Source organism: Hyla sarda, chromosome 3, assembly GCF_029499605.1.
Source record: "Hyla sarda isolate aHylSar1 chromosome 3, aHylSar1.hap1, whole genome shotgun sequence".
NCBI classification, from domain to species: domain Eukaryota; kingdom Metazoa; phylum Chordata; class Amphibia; order Anura; family Hylidae; genus Hyla; species Hyla sarda.
Genome location: NC_079191.1, coordinates 153,259,647 through 153,285,402, shown reverse-complemented (window position 1 = coordinate 153,285,402; position 25,756 = coordinate 153,259,647). Strand labels below are relative to the sequence as shown.

The window sequence follows — 25,756 nt, the reverse complement described above, 5'->3', positions numbered from 1 at the left end:
ATGGAGTGGCAAAGTGTGACCCGCTCCTCCATTCTAGCGGGCAACTGTTTCACATTCTTTAGATTGTGGGACCCCCCCCCCCCTATGTTCAGATTGTTAACTACAATCCTGTGAATAGGTGATAACATAGCTGGGAAAACCCCTTCATCACCAAAAACACAAGTGCTTTTATCAGTATATTGGGTTAAAATAAAAACAAATACATACAATAACGCACACTGCATAAACTTTTTTTTGTGTATTGTTAACACATTAGTATAACATCAGAACCAAGACAATGCAGGATGGCATACTAGGGCAGGCACTTAAACCATTCTGCATGGTGTAGATTTAGTATCTGAAAGGGTACTAGCAACATGGTATTATAGCCCTTCCGTTAGAAACCTTTTTATTGGCACAACATAAAACAAATACCTGGAGATAAAGGCAGTGCATTTCCATGCAGATTAGTTATCAATAACTGCACCCACATCAATTACCTGGCTGTCTATCTTCTGCCTGACCCCTGAAGCGACGCCTGCGGCTACGATTGCGTCGCTGGGGTTTTTGTTCACTATCATCTGTAACAGTAAAGTGCATCAAACTCTTAACTACTCCGTAAGATGAATGCAAGTTTCATCATGTAGTAGACCCATGTCATTTGAAATTAAAGGCGTTATCCAGGAAAAATATATATATATATTTTTTTTTTAGATATATATCAACTGGCTCCAGAAAGTTAGACAGATTTGTAAATTACTTCTATTAAAAAAATCTTAATCCTTTCAGGACTTATGAGCTGCTGAAGTTGAGTTGTTCTTTTCTATCTAAGTGCTCTCTGATGACATGTGTCTCGGGAACTGTCCTGAGTAGAAGCAAATCCCCATAGCAAACCTCTTCTATTCTGTGCAGTTCCTGAGACAAGCAGAGATGTCAGCGGAGAGCACTGTTGCCAGACAACTCAACTTCAGCCGCTGATAATTATTGGAAGGATTAAGATTTTTTAATAGAAGTAATTTACAAATCTTGTATAGTAACAATGATTGTCAGCTCACCCGATCCTCAAAAACGTCAAGAAAGCCCCCAGCTCATGAAGAAGTGCAGAAGCCAGAGGTATAATAAATTTCACCTTTATTCGTATTCCACATAAAACTTCGACATTGGCGTCTCAAAGTACAAACGATAAAACCTCCTGGATAAGCAACATGACGCGTTTCAGGTCATGTGACCCTTCATCAGATGCATGCATATGATGAAGGGTCACATTACCTGAAACAAGTCATGTTGCTTATCCAGGAGGTTTTATCGTTGCACTTTGAGATGCCAATGTCGAAGTTTTGTGTGGAATACGAATAAAGGTGAAGTTTATTATACCGCTGGCTTCTGCACTTTTCTTCATTTACAAATCTGTTTAACTTTCTGGAGCCAGTGGATATATATAAAAAAGTTTTTTTCCTGGGATACCCCATTAAGTATAAACATTGCAAGCATATTTCTCTAAATGCAAAATTAACAACAGTACGGTTTTATACAGTATCCTGTATGTACTACTTGTCAAAAATCATGATATTTTGAGGAACCTAAGAAATGCAATAAACTTTGAAAACTCTCCTAAAACACTTTTTGGATACACTGCATTTTATGACATTCCACAGTAGAGGAAAAGCCAGGGTCAATGGCCTACACTTTGAGGAACACCACCACACAAAAGTGTTTATTAAACATAATATGAGAAATAAAAAAATGGGAAATATTTTTATATAACCATACCCAAGCCATTTTCATTGACAGAAGCATTATCAGACTCCGTCATTCCATCCATCAGAGAAGCATCTTCATCAGTCCTCCTCCTCCGTGATCGCCTTCTGCGGTTAGTGCTATGGTGAGATTCACTTGCATCTGTATCGACTGTTTGATCTGACTCAGTGTTATCAAGTAAGCTGTAAGGGTTACTGTCTGGATCCTTTAGCACTAAGGATAAAAAGGCAAATAAACTTAATTTGTGCACCCATTTATTTACCAATTTAGTACAGCAACTGACAGTCCAACATGCTTTAGACTAGCTAAGGTGTTGCTCCTGGTTGACCACACAAGTTCAGTTCATTGTCCATCCAAGGGTTTTAAAGTGAATATGATAGATCTATCCTATCTTTCACTGATTTTTTTTTTCTAATCTTCTATTTTCTGAATTTAAAATGTTTATTTCAATTTTTATACATTATGTAAGCAGCCATCTTTTGTCAGAGCTGTTTTCAATAGAATTTAGAGATATGCAGGTTGAAATTGATGGACATGTCGTCTTTTTTTTTAACCGTACTAAAACTTCACAGCAAGCTCCATGGACATAGGCACAACTGTCTGACCTGTACAGAGGTCAATATGTAGGCTGAGCAACACTAAGACTAATTAGAGTCAACTCTAATTTCAGAACTGTCATAACATCATACATGTAAGAATAAATGTGTTTAGTTTCAGATGTTACAAATATGCAAAATTATACATCTTGAGTTATCTGCAAGGCATGGTCACCCAGCATTTACACGCACATTAGACAAACTGTGTCCCAATACAACTTTTCATGTAGAGAACAATTTTAGACCCATTTAGTTTAGCACCAAGGGAATAATAAAATAAATAGGATTTAAAAAGTAAACATACCAGAGCTAATGGAAGATTTGCCACCCCTGGATCCTCCACGTCCTCGTCCTGCAGATCCACTACGGCCTCTCCCTCCAGGGCGCCTTCGACTGTCTCTCTGTTGACGATTTTCTCTTTCATCTTCACCAGCTAGAGACCAGTCACTCAGTTCATCTTTTCTTTCTGATTCAGTTTCAGAGGGATTGGACAGTTCTGAATTTGTACCTTAAAAACAAGTAATACATTAGATATGATGGCAATGGCCAATTATGGCCTAAAAATATTTATACATCTCTCTTATGGTTTATGTTAAATATCTTAAGAAATCTTTTGTTTTCTAGGTCACATAGAGGCTTTCTTGAGTTGAGTGCAGCACCTTTGTACCTAAAGCTTGCTATCATAAACAGTCTATGTTCTACTCTAGATTGTGCCGTTCTAACAACTACAATCCTGTTTCATACACACATTGTTGATAAAAGGCAGCACTGAAGCGAAATGTTGCCTTATGCCATGTGGGGTCACTGAAGCTTTAGGGTAGGGTCACACAACAGACCCGCAGTGCATTTTACACTGCGGATCTGCCGGGGACCCGACCCATTTTGTGCCTCCAGCTGTTACCACCCGTTCCCCAGCCTCGCTCCACCCTGCTGCTCCGCTCCACTGCTTGTAGTGGCAGATTGCCGCTGCGAGCAGGCCAGAGGAGAAGCAAGGCAGGGAAACAGGGGGTGGCAACAGCTGGAGGCACAAAATGGGTTGGGTCACCGGCGGATCCATAGCATAAAATACACTGCAGATCCAATATGTGTGACCCAACCCTTACTATGTATTTGCATGATCATTGCATCTACTTATTCCATGAAAAAACTTTTATTTATATATCAACTGGCTCCAGAAAGTTAAACAGATTTGTAAATTACTTATATTAAAAAATCTTAATCCTTTCAGTACTTATGAGCTTCTGAAGTTAAGGTTGTTCTTTTCTGTCTAAGTTCTCTCTGATGACACGTGTCTCGGGAAACGCCCAGTTTAGAAGCAAATCCCCATAGCAAACATCTTCTAAACTGGGCGTTTCCCGAGACACAGGTCATCAGAGATCACTTAGACAGAAAAGAACTACCTTAACTTCAGAAGCTCATAAGAACTGAAAGGATTAAGATTTTTTTAATAGAAGTAATTTACAAATCTGTTTAACTTTCTGGAGCCAATTGATATATATATATATATATTTAAAAAAAAAGTTTTTCCCTGGAATACCCCTTTAAACATGTGATGTCCTGTTGCTTGTTTAGTCATTCTGAAGGATATAACGGTATGTGTAAGTACTCAGGACCTACACCTGCACTTAACTTCATAACCAAAGAGTGTCCTGCTACTGTACCAGGATCTAACACCACCATCACCAGAAGCAATTTGGTAGTGGCTGTTGCATACCATAACCAGATGTGTAATTGGGTCCTCTACGACCTCGGCCCCTTCCACTGTAGGACCTGCTTCCACGTACAGATGAGGCAGTACTTTCATCAGTTGCGTAACCCTTTTCCTTCTCTGTGCCACGGCTTGAAGATGGTCGGAAACCCATACCAATTTGACGAAGCTGTTCATCAATTTGAAGTCTTTCGAGTCTTAACTGCTCTACCTCCTAAAAATGTTGACAAAATTGTGATAGGTTATCTTTTTTTAATATAAAACACTGTAGTGGTCTAAAATTTGTACAAACAGCCTAAACTTACTTTTAGGTATGCAATGTGATATTCTAGAAGAACCTGGACATTTCCAATGCTTTCCTTCGTTCCAACAAAAACAAATGGAACCATACCCTGTACAAATTAAACAAAACCATTGGTAAAACAAAGGGTAAATGACAAGCATTGTATGTTCAGAAAAAATATGGGGCAAGAGACACATTTAAAGGGGCACTGTCAGATCCAAAAACTTTTTATATGTTGTTACTAATGAAAATGAAAGAACTTTTGTATTTTGGTTGTTTAATTTTTTTTTTAAATATTTAATAAAGAAAACGACTCCAGAAAATCCCACCACTAGTGGTGCCCATTTCTTCTTTGACACTAACCAGTCCTGGAATCCCCCCCCCCTTCCCCTTAGAGGATTTCTAACAATGTGAGCTAATGAAAAGAGGGATATTTATAATAAATATAGGTGACAGAGGTATAAAAATTAGATATACATGGTCAGGATTTGGTACTGAGCAACATCATTTTTGTGGGTGGGATCTGACAGGTACGCATTGAAGGCCACAGCTTTTAATTAATTATGTGATAATGAGGAAACTTACATCTTCACGGGGTAACTTCGTTTCATTATCTCCCTCAATTCTCACTCTTACAACGCCAGATTTATCCACAATCTCTTGAATGACTTTTCCATTTTTACCAATAACTTTCCCTGTATAAAAGAATGTCAAACAAGCACTTAAAAACCAAACAATCTACACATTTAACAAATGTCAACACAACCTAAATTTAAGAGTACCATTAAAATCATATAGTAAAGTCTTACCAACTAGATTTCTGGGCACCTGAATAAAATCTTCAACAAACTCCAAGTAACTTCGTGCTTTTTTGACTGCTTCAGCACTCTAAAAACAGAAGACAAGGTCACACAAAAAATAGGAGCATATGGTTACAGCTGACACCACCATTTTTTTTTTTTTTTTTGGGCGTTTACTTTTCTGTATAAATGACATGTTAACTATCTTGAGGGTCAGTACAATTACAATAATACCAAATTTTAAATTTTTTTGCTTTACTATCTTTTGCAGAATAGAAACCCTAAAAAAATTTGCAGAAAGGTGTTGAAAAGTTTCAGGATTGCCATTTTACTTTTTTTTCCCCCATTTTTTGGGGAGGCAAGCCGAGAATAAAAAAGCAATTCTGCCGTTATGTATTTTAGGTTTAGGGCACTTCTGGTTCCAGATGCCATGGAAAGAAAATGGGTCAGTACAGGATTCTAAATGTTTTTCCTTTCTCTCTAATAAACATGCATCTAATAGGAAAATGAAGACTGGGTTCTCCTGCCTGTATATTTGCAGTTTTGTGATTTAATGGGCTGCCTCATTTGGAAAAGATATACAAACCCCAAGAAAGAATGTTCTAAGAGATCCCCATCAGAGTTAGAAATTTGAATAGCCAAATAGCCAATAGTAACACTACAGTCAATGCAAATTCAATTAAAACAGATTTCCCCAGCAACATAGTCTGTTAATCAGGTGTTTAAAGAGCTAATCAGATAACTAGGGAGATGTAATATATTATATATATATATATATATATATATATATATATATATATATATATATATATATATTCCAAAGTAATCTACAAGACATACTGTGCTTTAGTAACAACGGAAGCGGCTGCATATATTAAAACAAGCAATAATAAACTAACCTCTCCATAGATTCGAAAGGTTCCACTGTCTTCTTCTAATTCAATAGCTGTAATACCAGGAACTTTCCTGGCTTGCTGGATGTTGTTTCCATGAGTACCTATTGCGAGCCCCATTAAATCTTCTCTAACAACAAATTCCTCATGAAATGCTGCGGCAAGCTGTTTTGTACACTACAAAAGAAATGTTAAAAATGGTTAAGTGGTATTGTTTTATTGCTTTGTAGAAGACCTTTTAGTTCCCCTAAGATATCTCTTAGGCTATATTCAGATCTCCACAGGCTACACCACATTTGATATAAAAAAGTTGTTTCAAAGTCTGACCCCCATAGCCCCCATAAGCAGCCATAGAAATCCAGGTACTTTCTAGTTTGTGCATGGAGCTGCAGAAAACTTAAACCACCAACCCCTGCGCTAGTTTCTTGTGTGAGCTGCCTTCAGAGAGCTGAGCAGGTCACTTGGTTTATAGAAGCAATGGGGGAGATTTATCAAAGGATTTAGACTGGTTTTTCTTGTCTAAATTTGTCGCACAGAAAGTCGCAGTCTAAATATGTGCGACTTTTCTGCGACTTTTGCTCTAGAGGATTTTTAGAACATGATGCATGCAAGTCTATTTTAGACTGAAATGCATTGGAAAATGCATTGGTGCTGAATTTATCAAAAGCGACTTTTCAGCGACAAGTCGCATAGGCTGAAAGTACGCCAAAATGTCAGACCATGTTGGAGCAGGTTTAAATATAGACTAAACCATAGATCATGCAGTCTGTGCACAAAATTTATCAAGAGCTGTGTGCCATTTGATAAATTGGGTGCACAATAGACCAGACTAACATTCTGTAGTTTGGTCTATATTGATGCGGGACATAGACAACTTTGATAAATATCCCCCAATGAGTATAGATGAAGGAGGTGTGTGCCAATCACAGCAGATCACAAAGGGAATTGCTACCAGCTTTCTGAGAGTTGAGGGGAAGGGAATGTGATGAATCGTCTACACCCAGGGTATGTGCTCTGCAAAGATTACACTTTACAGCTATATAAAAGATAATTTCCTTTAGCTGTGCGTATATATTTCATTCAGATCTTTATTGAATTTCTAACAGTTTTATGCAGAAAAAAAAAACCTGCATCCCCCAACCCACCCCTTGCTACAGGCAACATTTCATTTGTGCAGGTTTTGATAAATCTCCCCCAATTTCCATCAAAAATCAATGGGGTCCGTTAAGCTTGGCGATATCCATCATACAGCAAAGCATTGCAGTTTCTTATAGAAATGGAATCTTAAAGTGCTAAATAAATTGGAATGTTCTCAAAATAAAAATTCTGGAGCAGAGAAGTAAGTTGCTCCCAAGTCACTGGTGCATAGTGTGTCACTGTATAAGGACATGGCCTATTGACAGAGAAAACAGTAAAAAACTATTTTCTTTTATCTTTTTATTTTATTTTTAACAGGAATAGGGCTGTGTTCATATTTCCATTAGAGGCTCTTACATCTGACATGAGGAAGAGAAGTAAAATTATTCCTGTCAAAACAGCAGACATCGCAGAACCCTATTATAAAGCCAATGTGGTCCATTATTTAGTGTCACTGTCCATTCTCCAACAGACATTGTGCTGTATCAGGGTTTCCATTTAAGAAGGAAAACACAATGGTAGTATGGAAGAAAAAAAAAAAGGCCAAAGAGAAATAGCACAAAAAGTCCAACATTAAGTATGAAAACCATATTTATCTATGGACTTCAACAGATTGCAGTTCTTAAAATGGACAGAGATGTCAACAGAGAGAACTGTGCTCATGATGTCAGCAGAGAGCTCTGTGTTTCAAAAATAAAAGAATTTCCTCTAGTATTCAGCAGCTTAAGGATTTGTTTTTTTTTAATAGAAGTAATTTACAAATCCGTTTAATTTTCTGGTACCGGAGTGCCCCTTTAACAATAGTAACCTGCTGGCCAGGAGAGAAGACAGCTGACACTACAGCTAAGGGACCAGGAGTACATAACCTTGAAAGTGGTATTATGCTAGCTGAATGTGCATCCGAGGTTTTCATTTTTCAAAATGCAATTTAAAAGGGTAGCCAGAAAAACAAACGAGTGATTTAAACAATACAGAAAGGGTAGGTTTACGTGAAATAAAAATTAACATACTTCTAAATGTTTGGTGGCTTCTTCATTCCTTGACATAAGCATCAGCTTTGTGCGAATACTTCTTAAGTGCATGTCACTCAGTATATTTACCCGCTTCACTGTTGCTTCACTTGCAGACTACAAATAAAGAAAAAGGCCATATTAACTATTACACTAAAAATAAGCCACCTTAACGATCAGGCCAATTTTCATTGTTGCAGTTTTATTTTTTTCCATCTACACACCCATGTAAGGGTTTGTTTTTTGGAAGATCAACTGTACTTTGAGGTCTTAGTTCATTTTTCCATAACATATGCTCCAAAGTGTTAAAAAAAAATAATAATAATAATAATTATTATATTATATTAATTATAATATATATATAATTTTTTTTCCATATATATATATATATATATATATATATATATATATATATATATATATATATATACACATATATACATACACACACATATATATTTGTGAGGTGAAATTGGAGAAAATAAAGCAAATTTAAACAATTTGGGGGGTGTTTTTTTTTTTCTTTTTAGGCTTTAACCGTGCGGACAAACTAACTAATCTTGATACTTTAGGTCGGCGTGATTAAAACAATACCCAATTTGTATAGTTTGCATCATGTTTTACTAATTTAAAACTTTTTTAACTTGCTATTTTCTAACCTCTCTAACATTTTTTCTATGCCGGGCTATACGAGGGCTCATTTTTTGCGCAGTGTTCTGTTTTTAACGATATCAAGTTATGGCTGTCAGAACATGGCAACACAATACAATACAATACATACATACATACATACATACATACAATATATATGTATATATTTGGTCATCCCAAGATTACAATTACAAAAATTGTAATAAATATTTTAACATTGTTCCTTATTCCCGTTTTGAATTCTTTGAGCATTGCAGTTTACAAAATGGCGCAACTTATAGGCTTCTAGCTTACAGGCCCCTCAAATGCACTTCAGAAATTTTTTTGGGTAATTTTAATGAAAATTTGCTGCTAAACTAAGCTCTTTAAAAAAGTAAAAAAGGATGTTTACCAAAGTAGACATATAAATGTTTTTAAACAAATGTATGCAGCATGACTACTTTTCTAAAAACATCCCAACATCCTCCCAAAAAAGGTTTAAAAATCTCTCCAAAAGAAATCTTTAAATAAAATTTTTATAAAATCTGCGTTTTGATTGGTTGCTATTGGCAACAGTTTAACCCCTTAACGACCATGGACGTAAATGTACATCCTGGTTTGGCGGGACTTCCCGCATGAGGACGTACATTTACGTCCTGTGTATGACCGCGAGCATCGGAACGGTGCTCGCGTCATACATGGCAGGTTCCAGCAGGTTCCAGCAGGTTCATGGACCCGCTGGTAATGGCAGACATCCGCGATCGCGCGGATGTCCGCCATTAACCCCTCAGATGCTGTGATCAATACAGATCACGGCATCTGCGGCACTTTGAATGGATGATTGGATCGCCCGCAGCGCTGCCGAAGCGATCCGATCATCCAGCATGGCGGCCGGAGGTCCCCTCACCTTGCTCCGGCCATCTCCCGGGGCCTTCTGCTCTGGTCTAAGAGATCGAGCAGACCAGACCAGAAGATCACAGATAATACTGAGCAGTGCTGTGTCCTACACATAGCATTAAACAGTATTAGCAATCAAAGGATTGCTATAGATAGTCCCCTATGGGGACATAAGTGTAAAATAAAAGTTGAAAAATCCCCTCCCACAATAAAAATGAAAATTGTCAGTTTTTCCCATTTTACCCCCAAAAGCGTAAAATTTTTTTTTTTATAAACATATTTGGTATTGCCTCGTGCGTAAATATCCGTACTATCAAAATATAATGTTAATTATCCTGTACGGTGAATACGGAAACGTAAAAAAAAGTCCAAAAATGCAGCTTTTGTGTCACATTTTATTAACAAATTTTTTTTAATAAAAAATGATCTGAAAGCTTTATATAGGCAAATGTGGTATCGATAAAAAGTATAGATGCAAAAAATGAGCCCTCATAACGCCCTATATATGAAAAAATGAAAAAGTTCTAGTTTGTCAAAATAGGGCGATTTTAGATTACTGATTTTGTACAAAAAGTTTTAGATTTTTTTTAAGCGGTACAAAAATATAAAAAGTATCTAGCCATGGGTATCATTTTAATCGTATTGACCCACAGAATAAAGAACACGTGTCATTTTTACCGTAAAGTGTACAGTGTGAAAACAAAACCCTCCAAAATGTGCAAAATTGTGGTTTTCATTTAAATTTCCTCCCTAAAATTTTTTTGTTGGGGGTTCGCCGTACATTTTATGGTAAAATGAGAGGTTTCATTACAAAGTACAATTTGTCGCACAAAAAACAAGCCCTTATATGGGTCTGTAGATGGAAATATAAAAGGAGTTATGGATTTTAGAAGGCGAGGAGGAAAAAACAAACGCAAAAATAAAATTGGCCTGGTCCTTAAGGTTAAAATGGGCTTGGTCCTTAAGGGGTTAAACTGCACTGGAAAAATTACATTTGAGGTTTGTATGGTTGCAGTGGGAAAAAAAAATCACATCTCCTCCCATATATTATTAAAAATCTTACTTGATCATAAGCGTATTCTTACCAGTATAATTAATTGATTACTTTCTGAGCTAAAATACACTCTACATGCTCCTACGGCTTTCTTGAATTCTTTATGCACACTTTCACTGGCACACCTGCATAAAAACACAACAGCTGCATTATTACAGATAACACTTCATGACTTTCTGCAATAACAAAAATTAGGTCATGAAATGGTTCACAGGGCCAACATTATAAAGAAATCATAGCAGGCAAAACAAAAACAAAACAAAAAACTCCTAAGTTCTCGCACAGAAACAGCAACTTGTCATTACTCAGGTTAGGGTACATATACTGATTTGAAACCAGTTACACAGAAGGGATGTTTACATATGTCCGGGAAAAGGTCTTATTTTAACTTTTTCCAACCATGTGTATGAATCATAAAATGGTTATCCCATTCCATTAAGGCAACTTACGCTTCCCTCAGGTCTTCTGGAACATCCACCATGCATTTAAAGAAAGAATTCTTTGTCACTGGCCTGTTCTGATTGACAGGTCGAAGCCGCTCAAACGTCACTATTTCATTGTAGGTAGCGTCACAAGCAGCATATTCAATAACGTAAAACTAAAAAAGAAAAAATTGAAAACTTACTTTAAAACCAATTCAAAGCTCGTCTTAAAGGGATACTCCACTGGAAAAAAAAAATCTAAATCAACTGGTGCTAGAAAGTTAAACAGATTTGTAAATGACTTCTAATTCTAAATCTTAAAAGGGGTTATCCACCATAAGAGGATTTTAGTACACACCTGGCAGGCAGTAATGGACATGCTTAGGAAGGATCTGCACTTGTCTTAGGGCAAAATGGCTATGTTGTGAGATTACCATAACACTGTGGCTAGCTTTTTGCGAACTGGTATTTCCTGTTTTGAGTTTTCTTTTTTGCCTACAAATCCCATAATTCCATTTTCCTCCCTCCACATATCAGCCACCCCACCCATTGAAACATAAATGAGCTGCATCCAAGGAATAGACCAGTGGTTTTCAATCAGGGTGCCTCCAGCTGTTGCATTAGTTGCAGATTGATCCCTCCACCCACTTAAGCAGTCAAGCTGCCTATCATCAGCTGACTAGCGAGTCAGGTCTCGGCCGCATTGCAACCTGGGAAAAATCTGAGACCACAGTCATTTTGTATGCTGTTAAAAATAAATATTGGGGTGAAAATCACACACAGATACAGACACTATATTATGAACTACACTAACTTTCCAGCACCTGTAGCATAGTAAAAAAAAAAAAAAAAAAAAAAAAAAAAAAAAATCCTGGAATACCCCTTTAATCCTTCCAGTACTTAGCTGTTATGCTCCACAGGAAGATCTTTACTTTTTGAATTTCCTTTCTGTCTGACCACAGTGCTCTCTGCTGACACCTCTGTTCATGTCAGGAACTGTCCAGAATAGGAGTAAATTCCCATAGCAAACCTATCCTGCTCTGGACAGTTCCTGATATGGACAGAGGTGTCAGCAGAGAGCACTGTGGTCAGACAGAAAGGAAATTCAAAAAGAAAAGATCTTCCTGTGGAGCATAACAGCTGATAAGTACTGGAAGGATTAAGATTTTTAAATAGAAGCGATTTACAAGTCTGTTTAACTTTCTGGCACCAGTTGATTTAGAAAAGGAGATTTTTTAAACACTTCCCGTAAAATCTCTTTCTCCAAGGATCCATGAGGGGGGGGGGGGGGGGGGGGGACACAGACCGTGGGTGTACCTTGCTGTCTCTAGGAGGTGTGACACTATGGTAATAAAAAAAGTCAGCTCCTGCCAGCAGGATATACCCGCCTTCAGGCTCTGAGCTAGTCAGTTCAAGTTCCAGAGCAATAGGAGGAGACCAATAGGTCAAGGAAAAAAAAAAAAAACTGTCCGAGAAACAGAAGAAAAAAAACATAACTGAACACACCCTCGGACAGAGAACCAAAGGAGGAAAAAAAAAAAAAAAAAAAAAAAAAAAAAAGGGCGGGAGCTGTGTCCCCCAATGGATCCTTCGAGAGATTTTACGGTAAATATTAAATCTCCTTTTCTCTATCGGCTCCATTAAGGGACACAAACCGTGGGTCGTACCAAAGTCGTTCCTTGGGTGGGCAGATAAGCAATCAGGCAGATGGCCGATCCACTGCCGCCTGCAACACTTTACGCCCCAGACTAGCATCAGCCGATGCGAAAGTATGAACCCGGTAAAACCTCGAGAAAGTGTGCAAAGACGACCAGGTAGCAGCCTTGCAAATCTGCGAGGCCGAGGCTCTATTCTGGATAGCCCAGAATGCCCCAATAGAACGTGTGGAATGAGCCACAACCCTGTAAGGAGGAATCTTCGACGGACCGAATCCACCTAGAAATGGTGGCCTTGGAAGCACGTTGTCCCTTGTGACGACCTTCCGTAAGGACGAAAAAGGAATCACACTGACGAAACGAAGAAGTGATGGAGAGATAAGACCGAACAGCCCGAACTACGTCCAGCTTGTGTAGTAAGAGCTCCCTAGGAAGAGAAGGAGCCGGGCAAAAGGAGGGGAGGACAATGTCCTCATTGAGATGAAAGGCCGAGACCACCTTAGGTAAAAAGGAAGGGTCTGGCCGGAAAGCGACCTTCTCCTGGTGGATCACCAGAAACAGAGAACGGCAGGAGAGAGCTGCCAATTCAGACACCCTCCGGATGGAGGTGAAACGCCACTTTCCAAGATAGGAGGCGGAGAGACCCCTCTCTAAGGGGCTCAAAGGGTGCACCCTGGAGGGCACTCCGAATCAAATTCAACTCCCAAGGAGGAGAGGGTGACCGATAAGGAGGAACAGCGTGCGCCACTCCTTGCAAGACGTTCCGGACATGAGGATTAGAAGCCAAGGGCCGATGGAAAACAGTCAGGGCCAAAACCTGACCTTTAAGGGAACTGAGAGACAACCCCAGTTCCAACCACGACTGCAAAAATGAGAGAAGACGGGGAACAGAGAAGGTCACCGGGGAGAAGTCCTGAGCTTCACACCAACGAAAATAAGACCGCCAAGTACAGTGGTAAAAATTCTTGCGGAGGAGGGCTTACAAGCCTTGAGCATGGTGCAAATGACTTGGGAAGAAAACCCGCGGGCCCTCAAAACCGCGTTCTCAACCGCCGCGCCGTCAAATGCAGCGACTGTAAATTGGGGTGGCAAAGAGGACCCGGAGAGAGAAGATCCGGGCAGAGCGGAAGGCGCAGAGGAGCGACGTCCAGGAGCCTGACTACATCGGCGTACCACGACCTTCGGGGCCAATCTGGAGCTACCAGAATGGCGGGGATGTCCTCTGCCTTGAGCTTCCTCAGCACCCTGGGAAGGAGTGGAAGAGGAGGAAACAGATAAAGTAGTGCAAACCCCGCCCAAGGGATCACTAAGGCATCCACTGCCAAAGCCTGAGGGTCCCAGGACTTTGACACAAACTGAAGGATTTTCCGATTGTGCCGGGACGCGAAGAGGTCCACGTCCGGAACGCTCCAGAGGTCGCAGAGCTGCGTGAAGACCTCCGGATGAAGAGACCACTCGCCGGGGTCGGACCGACTGAGGAAGTCCTCTTCCCAGTTGAGCACTCCCAGAATGTGGATCGCCGAAATGGCCGGAACCTTGCTCTCCGCCCAGGAGAGAATTTTGGTCACCTCGGCCATGGCTGCCGAGCTGAGAGTGCCACCCTGTCGATTTATGTACGCCACGGCCGTGGGGTTGTCCGACTAAACGCGGACAGGACGGGAATGAAGACGGGGCTCCCAATGAAGACAAAGAAGGATCGCCCATAATTCCAATATGTTTATCGGAAGAAGGGTCTCCTGGGGAGACCAGAGTCCCTGAACCGTCCAATCCCTGAACACGCCGCCCCAGCCCGACAGGCTGGCATCTGTCGTAACAACCTGCCAATGAAGGGGAAGAAACGGCCGCCCTTGGAGAAGAAGGAGGGAGCGGAGCCACCAGAGCAGGGACTGACGGACCCCGAGAGGGAGAACAATCTGACGATCGAGGGACAGAGGAGATCTGTTCCATCGAGAGAGAATCGCCAGTTGGAGGGGGCGGTAATGAAACTGGGCAAAGGGTACGGCCTCCATAGTTGCCACCATCCGACCCAGGACTTCCATACAAGTGCAGATGGAGACTGATACCTGAGTCCGCAGGGAGCGGACCCCTCCCGAAGGGCCAGACGTTTGTCCGGTGGAAGACAAATTCAGGCCGAGGCCATGTCGAATCGAAGACCCAGAAAGGTTAGAGACTGGGTAGGCTGGAGGACTGACTTGTCCTGGTTGACTAGCCACCCGAAGTGAGTCGGAGTGTGGAGAGTGACGTTCAGATTCTCCTGAGTCTGGTCTCTGGTTGGAGCCTTGATGAGAAGGTCGTCCAGATAGGGGATCTCGGTGATACCCTTCGACCGTAACAGTCCCATCACTGGCGTAAGGATCTTTGTAAAGACCTGAGGAGCTGTGGCTAGACCGAAGGGGAGGGCAACAAATTGACCCTCCGGAACCGCAAAACGGAGGTACCGATGATGGCCCGGAAATATTGGCACATGGAGGTAGGCATCTTTGATGTCCACCGATGAAAGGAACTACTCCCATTCCAGGGACGCCACCACCGAGCAGAGATTCCATCCGGAAGTGGCGGATGAGAAGATGATGGTTGAGACGCTTGAGGTCTAGGATTGGTCGCACAGAACCGTCCTTCTTGGGGACCACAAAGAGATTTGAATAGAAACCCCGAAAACGTTCCCCTGGAGGGACGGGAACGATCACCCCCTGGAGAAGCAGAGACTGGAGAGCCGCATGGAATTGCTTCGCCAGGGAAGGAGACCGGGGGGCCCGGGATCGAAAAAAGCGATCCCTCGGAAGGGAAGCAAAATCGATTCGGTAACCGTTGGACACCACGTCCCTGACCCAAGAGTCCTGAATGTGTGAGGTCCAGATGTCTCGGAAAAACAAGAGATGACCTCCCACCTGCAAAGAAACCGCGGGTGGAGGCCTCACTTCATGCAGAAGTGGGTTTGCGGTTGCCCGATTTGGGCGCAAAAGTGCCAGAGCGGTTGGAGTCCGACTTCCAAGACTGGCTTGCCCGGAACGAGGGAGCCTTCTTGTCCCGCAAGGGCACCTGTCCGGACGATTTGCTGGAGCCAGAGGTCCGAAAGAACCGAAAGGAAAAAGACTTCCTTTGGGAAGTAGGGCGAGCCTTATTTTGAGGTAACAAGGAACTCTTACCTCCCATTGCCTCAGAGATAAACTCATCAAGGCATTTGCCAAAAAGACAGCCACCCATAAAGGGAAGTTCAGTGAGACCTTTAGGAAGCGGCATCCGCATTCCAAGCTTTAAGCCACATAGAGCGGCGGAGGGTTGCTAGGTGACCAGCAAAGGCAGAACAACGGGCTGACTGCATGGAAGCTGCGCACAGAAAGTCCCCAGCCTTGGCGCATCGGAGAGCCAGCGCAGATAGGTCCTCGGGGGGGGGGATGGGGGGGAATCACGCTAAGATATCCTGATGGAGCCGTTGGCACCACTCCGACAGGGCCTTAGACACCCATGTCGAGGAGAAGATGGGAAGAAGAGAAGAGCCAGCTGCTTCAGTAGCGAACTTCGCTAAAGATTCCACCTTCTTGTCCGCGGGATCCTTGAAGGCAGTGGCATCTGCCAGAGGCAGTGTAGTCGCCTTTGAGATACGGGAGATTGGTAGGTCCACAGAGGGAGGGGAAGCCACCTTAGCGCCCAAGTCCTTGTCAAATGGATAACGTTCTTGAATTGTCTTGACTCCCGAGAATCTCTTGTCTGGATGTTTCCATGCGGATTCCAGTATGTAGTCAAAGTCAGCGTGAGAGCTGAACTTTTGAGTTGCTGGCTTAGCACGATGAAAGGATACTCCTGGATTGACATCCGAAGATCCTGGGTCCTCCAAGTGAAAGGTGTCTCTTATGGCTGTCACCAATGAGTTCACCGTAGCAATTGAGTCCGAGCGGTCCTCTGGGTCAGATGCCGGTTCGGAAGCCTCGTCCACTCGTTCACCAGGGGAATGTGAATGAGTAGAGGCAGTTCTGGAGGGGGGCGATCCAGACCGGGTACGCGGCTCTGGCGTGGCAGAGCGGCGACTCCGAGAATGTCCTCTGGAGGAGCAACGTTTGTGCCCAGATGATAAGGGGGGGAGGGACCCGCGAGGGGAACGCTCACGTCTATCCGAAGACTCAATGGAAGAGTCAGACGAGGCACCCCTAGCACGCTTGTGGGAGCGTGAAGTACGAGGAGACGAAGAGCGTGCCCTCTGAGGTCCTGCGCAGGGAAGACCCCTTCAAGGCGGACAACATTTCGCGGGAGGCCTCATCCACCGAACAGGAGACTTGGGTCAAGTCAGCCATATACTGGGTCAGGGAAGAAACCCAGGCTGGAGGAGCGGCTGAACCCACCGGGACCGAAGGGGCATCAGGGGAGCAGGCAGAGATAGTGGGCTCAGCGGAGCCAGACATCTTGGTATTACAGTGCTTACAAATATAGAAAGTTACTGAATTCCCAGGTTTCTGTTTAGAGGGAGGAACAGCCCTGGGTACGGACATAGTGGGGTTGAAAAAAATAAAAAAAAATTAACAAAAAAAAAAAGACAGGCACTTTCTCACCCTACTCTGTTTCCCCTGTCAGCTGCAGTGAGGAGAACTCGCTCCGTGCAGCCAGATAGACTGAAAAAAAAAACAGCCAATAGGGAGGGAGGGGCGTGCCTGAAGCAAGGCACATAGCAACCGACCCCTACACAGAAAATCGCGCCCACGGTGCTGATTGGACGCAGCTTCGCGCCTGAGAGCTCCCCCGCCCAGTGGGCGGAGCTACAGACCGGCCGAAGAAGAACCGACATGGCGCCCGCACCCTGTCCCGAGCGCACTTGCCTAGCTGTATATGCGCTCGGGGGAAGCCAGAAGAACGCCGGCAGAGGCTGCCGGTGAAAGAGAAAGTAAAAGTAAGCCGGCACTGAAGCGCCCGGCTTGCAGTCGAGTATAAGGCGCTGCAAGTACAGGGAATAAGCGCCCGAGCCGAAGCAGCGCCGCGGCTGACAAGGCGCTGAGTAGTGCACCCAAACACACACACACACACACTAAAGATTTCAATAGCACATGCCTTATAAACATATGCCCCCTCAGGTGTAGTTGCTCCCCCAGCATAGTGCAGCCCCTGTAGGATCAAGCCCCATAAACTGAGGGTGGGCCAAAACAGGGGGTCTCCAGAGGTTGCGAGTCCGTACCTGTGGAAAAAAAGGGGGAACGTACTTACCTCAGTCAGAAGAACTAACCTAAAGGAGTCTTCAGTGAAGTCTTCAGTCAGCTTTTCATCCCTGCATGACGCCTGGCTGCTATGCGCGAGCGAGGCGAGCAGAGAAAAAAGGGGGACCCGGACCCATGAGGTACCACTCAGACGCTGACCGTTGGCAAGAGGGGGTTAACAGCGCATATACGCAATGTCTGTGTCTGTGCCCCCTTACTCGCAATGGGGAAACAGTGAACCGCAGTTCCTGAGTCCCCACCTGAAAACGAAAAAGGGAATAAAAAAAATTTAAAAAAGTAACACGTCCCTATACTAGGAAAATAAAAACAGAAGACCTGGACTGGAGAATCCAGCCCATGTCCACCTCCTTCAGACATGAAGCTTAAACTGACTAGCTCAGAGCCTGAAGGCAGGTATATCCTGCTGGGAGGAGCTGACTTTTTTTATTACCATAGTGTCACACCTCCTAGAGACAGCAAGATACACCCACGGTCTGTGTCCCCCAATGGAGCCGATAGAGAAAATGTTTTTTCCCCAGTGGAGTACCCCTTTAATGCTGCATCCATTACTACAGGTTCAAATGGTTTGTGGATACACTTAAAGAAACTTATTAAAGGAGTTCTTCCGGTAACCCAACAATGTTTAGTGTAGTCTGCAAATCCAGTCCTCTATTATTTTACAGTCAACTCTATGAATGAGCCACTGCTCCTGCATACACAATAAAGGGACACACCAACCAAAGAACCAATGATAACCTAACCCAAAAACACTTAATACAATGTGAAACTAGGAATGCAGTGGTAATGTACTTATCAAATGTGCTAGTCTCTATTTATGAAGAAAAAAAGTTGCATCTTTATTTAAAAGTCGCATATGTATTCCAGGTCCAACCAGGCTTACAGAAAGTGCATACGTCTGCAGAAGAGGACATTAACAGCCACTTTAACAGTTCTTGTTCTGCATCATGAGACAAAGCTACTACATTAATGTTAACTAATAACTATTAAATTTTATGGTTGAAAATACACACTGCACACCTTGCTAATTTTAGGACACGTACATGCTGGCATACCCACTAAACTTTAAAATTAATGTTGTGTTAAAATAGAATAAGGCACAAAATAAATTGTGTAAGAATTTTTACAGAATACATAAATAAACCATATATGGCACTAACATTTTTCCTTCATCCATAGTAATACAGCTTCATGCACATTTTGGGGTGGGCAACATACCGAGCAGTTTATTATTTTATTTTTTTTGTGTGGCTTCACTATTGTTTATGTGCCTGTTGGTGCAACTCAAGACTGTTCACCAAGTCACAAAATGCGGGCTCATATTTAAACAAAAAAGCCTCCAGAGTACGCATATTCATGGTGCGGCATAGTATGTTTTTTATATATATATATATATATATATATATATATATATATATATATATATATATATTTTTTATTTTTTTCTGAGGAGGGTGAATGGGTTGTTGCGGGATAGTTTGAGTGCAGCTATTTAGAGCCAGGCAGGCCAGTCAGGGTGTCACCCGATGCGGTTACTACTGGTAATAAAGGGTAGATAAACTTCGGCTATTAACATAAGGGAAAACTTTTCTGCTTTAAAAAAATGCTTTTGTAAGCGGGTTTCCCAGGGTTTTGCTTACGTGCAATTTATTTACCAAGGTCGTGTGACTATTTTATAGGTCGCATGTAAGCAAAAGGAAGTTTACAAAAAATTGTCATATAAAAGACATATGTTTGAAAAGAATGATAAATCTCCTTCTTTGTTATCTAGTTTATTTTTAAACAGAATCTGTCAATTGCAAATTACATTCCAAATGTTAACACTGATGAATTACTGATAGGGCACGTAGACACATGGGCCCAGATTTATCAATGTCTACGGTAGCGCTAATTTCCCCCTTTTATTTGGGTGTTGGGTTTGACTAGCGTGCATCTTATTTATCAAGAAGGTGCAGCAGGATGATGAATTTTGCGCAGCTCTGCTGTGGTAGGAAAAGCTCTACCACATACACTTTTTCTAGTCGCTTGTGCGGGAGATAAGTACACTTTTCTGGGTCCTGAATTTGGCTTACTTTCACAGAGCTGCTGGGACATTTTTACTTGCATTTTAGATGCTACAATCAAATTTGATTGCTGTGTCTAAGGGGTTAAAGCTGAGCATCATCGTGATCAGTGATGTCTGGCATTAGAGTTTGGTCTTGGTGGCAGATAGCCGCCAGGACCACCCAGCTATGACCCGCGATCAGCTCCTGAGCACATGTCATAGAAGGGGAGTGGGACGCTGTGGTCCACAAGAGGTTAAAGGGGTATTCCAGGAAAAAAGGGATTTTTGTCTTACTGTAAAAAAAAATTCTCAGAGGATCCATTGGGGGACACAGACCTTGACCCTGGGTGTATGCTGTTGTTGCTAGGAGACTTGACACTAAGGAAATCAAAAAGTCGGCTTCTCCCAGCAGGATATATCCGCCTACAAAGCCTGAGGTAATCAGTTTAGTCCCCAAGCAGTAGGAGAGCCAAGACCAGTCCGCGGTAACCAGAACAAAAAATTTGTTGAATACACCCTCGGACAGGTAACCAAAACCGGAACACCAAAGAAAGGGCGGGAGCTGTGTCCCCAATGGATCCTCTGAGAAAAAGATTTTACGGTAAGACAAAAATCCCTTTTTCTCTATCGGCTCCATTGGGGGACACAGACCTTGGGACGTACCAAAGCCATCCCTAGGGTGGGCACAGAAAACAATCAAGGGGCAGGCTGGGCCACCGCCACCTGCAACACCTTACGGCCCAGTCTAGCATCCGCGGATGCAAAGGTATGAACCTGGTAGAATTTAATAAAAGTGTGCAAGGACGACCAGACTTGAGAGGCTGAAGCCCTGGTATGGAGAGCCCAGGAAGCTCCGACAGAACGCGTGGAGTGAGCTGAAACCCTGAAAGGAGGGGGCTTCCCCCTGCAATGGTAAGACTCTGAAACGGCAGACTTTATCCACCGCGAAATGGTTGCCTTGGAAGCAGGTAAACCCTTACGGTGACCGTCCGTAAGAAAAAAAAAAAAAAGAAAAAAAAAGGAATCACATTGAAGAAAGGGAGACTTAACAGAGAGAGGTAGGTACGCACTGCCCGTACTACATCAAGTTTATGAAGCAAACGCTCCCCAGAATGAGATGGAGCGGGACAAAAAGACGATATCCTCATTAAGGTGGAAAGCAGAAACCACCATAGGTAAAAAGGAAGGAACCGGACAAAAAACAACTTTGTCCTGATGGAAAATTAGAAAGGGAGAGCGGCAAGAAAGAGCCGCCAACTCCGAAACCCGACTGATGGTGGTAATTGCCATAAGGAACGCCACCTTCCAGGAAAGGAGACAAAGGGAGGAAACCTCCCTAAGGGGTTCAAAGGGGCGCGCCCTGCAGTGCGCCAAGGACCAAATTAAGATCCCAAGGAGGAGTTGTAAGGAGGAACCTCGTGGGCCACTCCTTGAAGGAAGGCCCGAACATGAGAATCAGATGCCAGAGGGTGTTGGAAAAGAATGGAAAGGGCAGACAATTGACCCTTTAAAGAAGGCTTGTGTGCCTTGAGCATGGTGCGAATCACCTGAGTTGAGAAGCCACGGGCCCTTAGTACCGCGGTCTCAACCACCACGCCGTCAAATGCAGAGACGGTAATTTGGGGTGGCCCAGGGGACCCTGAGAGAGAAGGCGTAGCAGAACATCGTCCAGGAGCCGGGCAACATCGGCGTACCACGCCCTCCAAGGCCAATCTGGAGCCACGAGAATGGCGGGAATGTCCTCCGCTTTGAGCTTCCTCAGGACCATGGGAAGGCGAGGAAGAGGAGGGAACAGATAAGGTAGGGCGAACCCCGACCAAGGAATTACCAGTGCATCCGCTGCCAGAGCACGGTGGTCCCGCAACTTGACACAAAGAGAGGAACCTTCTGGTTGTGGCGGGATGCAAAGAGAGCCACATCTGGAGTTCCCCAGAGGCCGCAGTTCTCTGCGAACACCTCCGGATGAAGGGACCACTGGACGGGGCCGGGAGAGGACCGGCTTAGGAAGTCCGCTTCCCAATTATTCACGCCTGGGATGTGAATTGCCGAGATGGCTGGAACCCTGAGCTCCGCCCAGAGAAGGATCTTGGAAACTTCGTCCATCGCCGCCAGACTGTGGGTGCCACCCTGGCGATTGATGTATGCCACCGCAGTGGAGTTGTCCGACTGGACACGAACTGGGCGGTCCTGGAGAAGGATCTCCCAATGTAACAGGCAAAGGTAGATTGCCCTCAGCACTAAGATGTTGATCGGGAAGAGTGTCTCCCTGGGAGACCAAAAGCCCTGGACTGTCCAGTCTCAGAAGACACCCCTCCAACCCGAAAGGCTGGCATCCATCGTGACAACCAGCCAATTGAGGGGCAGGAAGGAGCGCCCCTGAAGAAGCAGGGGGAGCAGAGCCACCACAGAAGGGAGCGACGAGATGCCCGAGGAAGTACGATCTTGCGATCGAGGGACAATTGGGACCTGTCCCACCGGGATAGAATTGCAAATTGAAGGAGTCGAAAATTAAATTGAGCGAAGGAAACTGCCTCCATGGCCGCCCCATCCGACTCAGGACTTCCATGCAAAACCGAATGGATACTGGGGAGAGGTTCCTGAGTATACGAACCCCCGACAGAAGGGTCAACCGCTTGTCCGGCGGAAGATGAACCCGGGCGGACCAGGTGTCGAATCGAAGTCCTAGAAAAACCAGGGACTGAGTGGGGGTAGGTTGGACTTGTCCCGATTGACCAACCAACCGAAGCGAGACAGGGACTGAAGAGTGAGGGTGAGACTCTAGATTCTGGTCCTTGGACGGAGCCTTGATCAGAAGGTCGTCCAAGTAAGGGATCACTGAGACACCCCTTGTCCGTAGCAGACCGATCACCGGCTCAAGGACCTTGGTGAACACCCTCGGAGCTGTGGCTAGGCCGAAGAGGAGAGCCACACACTTAAAATGTCCCTCCGGGACAGCAAAGCGGAGCAACCGCTGATGTCCCGGAAATTTCGGAACAGGGAGATAGGCGTCCCTGATGTCTACTGAGGAAAGAAACTCCCCCTGATCCATGGTTGCCACAACCGAACGCAGAGACTCCATGCGGAAGTGGAGGAAGAGGAGATGCCGGCTGACGAGCTTTAGATCCAAGATGGGGCGTACTGGAGCCCCTTTTCTTGGGAACTACAAAGAGGTTGGAATAAAAACCCCGAAAGCGATCCCTGGGAGGAACCGGAACAATGACCCCCTGAATGAGGAGGGACTGAAGCGCACCCCAGAAGGCCTAAGCCAGAGAGGGAGATTGTGGAGCTCGGGAAAGGAAAAAGCGATCCTTTGAAAGAGAGGCAAACTCGATCCGGTAACCGTTGGACACCACATCCCTGACCAGGAGTCCTGCACCTGCGTGGTCCAGATGTCCCGGAAGAGTAACCGACGACCTCCCACCAGAGAAAAATTTGCTGGTGGGGAGTCCCTTCAGGCGGAGGTGGGTTTGCGGGTACCCACCTTGGCGCAAAGCGGCCCGAACGGTTATCCGAATTCCAGGATGTGCGAGTCTGGAAGAAGGGAGCCTTTTTGTCCCGAGAAGGCGCCTGCCTGGTCCCCTTCGTGACCCCAAAGGTCCGAAAGGAAAGAAAGGAGGTAGATTTACAGCGGGAGGTAGTTCTACAGGCCTTATTTTGAGGTAATAAGGAATTCTTCCCTCCCGTGGCTTCAGAGATGATCTCGTCTAGGCGCTTACTTAAAAGCCGAGAACCAGTAAAAGGAAGCTCAGTGAGACTTCTTAGAGGCTCCGTCCGCATCCCAGGCTTTGAGCCACGCGGAGGTACAGAGAGCCACAAGGTTACCCGTGGCAAAAGCAGCACAGCGGGCCGACTGCATGGAGGCAGAACATAGAAAATCTCGCGCTTTAGAAAGCAGGAGAATTAAGTCGGCCAGTTCTTCCGAGGAAGCTTCAGAAGAATTGCCCTGGCGGAGTCTGGAAACCCAGATCTTAAGGGCCCTGGAAACCCAGGCAGAGGCAAAGGCAGGGAGAAGAGATGAACCCGCAGCCACAAAGGCAAATTTAGCCAAGGTCTCCCCTTTTTGTCTGCTGGATCCATAAAAGATGCAGCATCGGGCAAAGGTAGGGTAGTAGTCTTAGATAGACGGGAGACTGGTGGGTCCACCGTAGGAGGTAAGGACCACCAGGATAACGCGCTTGAACCTTCTTTGTTTCTTGAAACCTCTTGTCAGGGTGCCTCCAGGCAGACTCTAGCAAGGCTTTAAATTCAGCATGGGAGCTGAACATCTTGTGTGCCGGACGGGCATGATGAAAGGAAACTTCTGGGACAGTGTCCAAAGTTCCTGGGTCCTCTAGGTGAAAGGTGTCTCTTATGGCCAAAACCAATGAGTCCACCGTATCGGTCTTGTCTGCGTGGTCTTCTGAGTCTTGAAACAGAAGCAGCCTCAAACTAGTTCACCAGGGGAGTGAGAACTGGTGGAGGCAGCCCTAGAAGAGGGAGACACTGACCTGGCGCGCCGTTCTGAAGACTCAAGGGAGCGTCTTCTGGAAGAAGGAATGGCCCCTATTACGCTTGTGAGAGCGTTTAAAATAGGGTGAGGGAGAGCGATGCTCTATTGGGGAACGGTGTAAGGAGGACCTCTCTAAGGCAGTCACCACGGAACGGGAGACCTGCGCCAAGTCAGAAATAGACAGAGAGGGAAGACACCCACATTGGAGGGGCAGCAGAGCCCACTGGGTCTGGGAGAGCATCCTGAATAGGAATCCCAGGAGGGTCAGGGGGTGCATGCGGAACAAGTGGGTTCAGCAGACCCAGGCATTTAGTGTTGCAGCCCTTACAAGTATAGTAGGCGACCAGGGCCCCAGGTATCTGCTTAGAGGGAGGGACAGCGGATGTGGAAAAAATATGGTAATCTCATCAGCCTCATGTCCCCCACCAGGCAGCTGCTGTGAGAAAAGCAGGGACAGCAGGACCGATCAGAAGAGAGGGGCCAGGTTAGACTGGAGCGCCTCTGATTGGCCTCAGTCCCCCGCACAGCTCTGATTGGCTGAAGAGATTCGAACTCTCCCTAGGGCGCAAATCCCGGCAGGGAAGAAAGATGCCGGCTCATAATGGCACCCGCTCCAATCCCCGAAGCATATGTGAGTGCCGGGGAACAGGAGCGGGCGAAGTGCCGGCGCAGAGAACCGCTGCAAAAACAAAAGTAAACTGCGACCCAGACTAGTGTCCATCTCCTGCGACACTAAGCTTAAACTGATTATCTCAGGCTTTGTAGGCGGGTATATCCTGCTGGGAGGAGCCGACTTTTTGATTTCCTTAGTGTCAAGTCTCCTAGCAACAACAGCATACACCCAAGGTCAAGGTCTGTGTCCCCCAATGGATCCGATAGAGAAAAACTTGTGTATGTGTATATGTGTGTATGTGTATGTGTATGTGTATGTGTATGTGTATGTGTATGTGTATATATATATATATATATATATATATATATATATATATATATATATACACATACACATACATACATACACATATATACACACACATATACATACACACACATATACATACACACACATATACATACACACATATATATATATATATATATCTCAACTGGCTCCAGAAAGTTAAACAGATTTGTAAGTTACTTCTATTAAAAAATCTTAATCCTTTCAGTACTTATGAGCTTCTGAAGTTAAGGTTGTTCTTT

At 44.3% G+C, this 25,756-nt stretch overlaps 1 protein-coding gene across 4 annotated transcripts in view; it reads right to left on the bottom strand.

The window, feature by feature from the left end:
• FXR1 (FMR1 autosomal homolog 1) overlaps positions 1 to 25,756 on the bottom strand; it is a 64,177-nt gene that overhangs the window by 14,395 nt on the left and 24,026 nt on the right. For 3 of the 4 annotated variants that reach the window (XM_056565284.1, XM_056565283.1, XM_056565281.1), the window contains exons 5-15: positions 11,195 to 11,343; positions 10,777 to 10,870; positions 8,165 to 8,281; positions 6,024 to 6,194; positions 5,134 to 5,212; positions 4,910 to 5,019; positions 4,347 to 4,433; positions 4,048 to 4,255; positions 2,638 to 2,841; positions 1,750 to 1,950; positions 480 to 560 (exon numbers count right to left, since the gene is read on the bottom strand). In XM_056565284.1, the coding sequence (XP_056421259.1) occupies positions 480 to 560; positions 1,750 to 1,950; positions 2,638 to 2,841; positions 4,048 to 4,255; positions 4,347 to 4,433; positions 4,910 to 5,019; positions 5,134 to 5,212; positions 6,024 to 6,194; positions 8,165 to 8,281; positions 10,777 to 10,870; positions 11,195 to 11,343 (1,501 nt within the window). The remainder of the gene's footprint in view (positions 1 to 479; positions 561 to 1,749; positions 1,951 to 2,637; positions 2,842 to 4,047; positions 4,256 to 4,346; positions 4,434 to 4,909; positions 5,020 to 5,133; positions 5,213 to 6,023; positions 6,195 to 8,164; positions 8,282 to 10,776; positions 10,871 to 11,194; positions 11,344 to 25,756) is intronic. The other variant, XM_056565282.1, reaches the window with a different exon arrangement.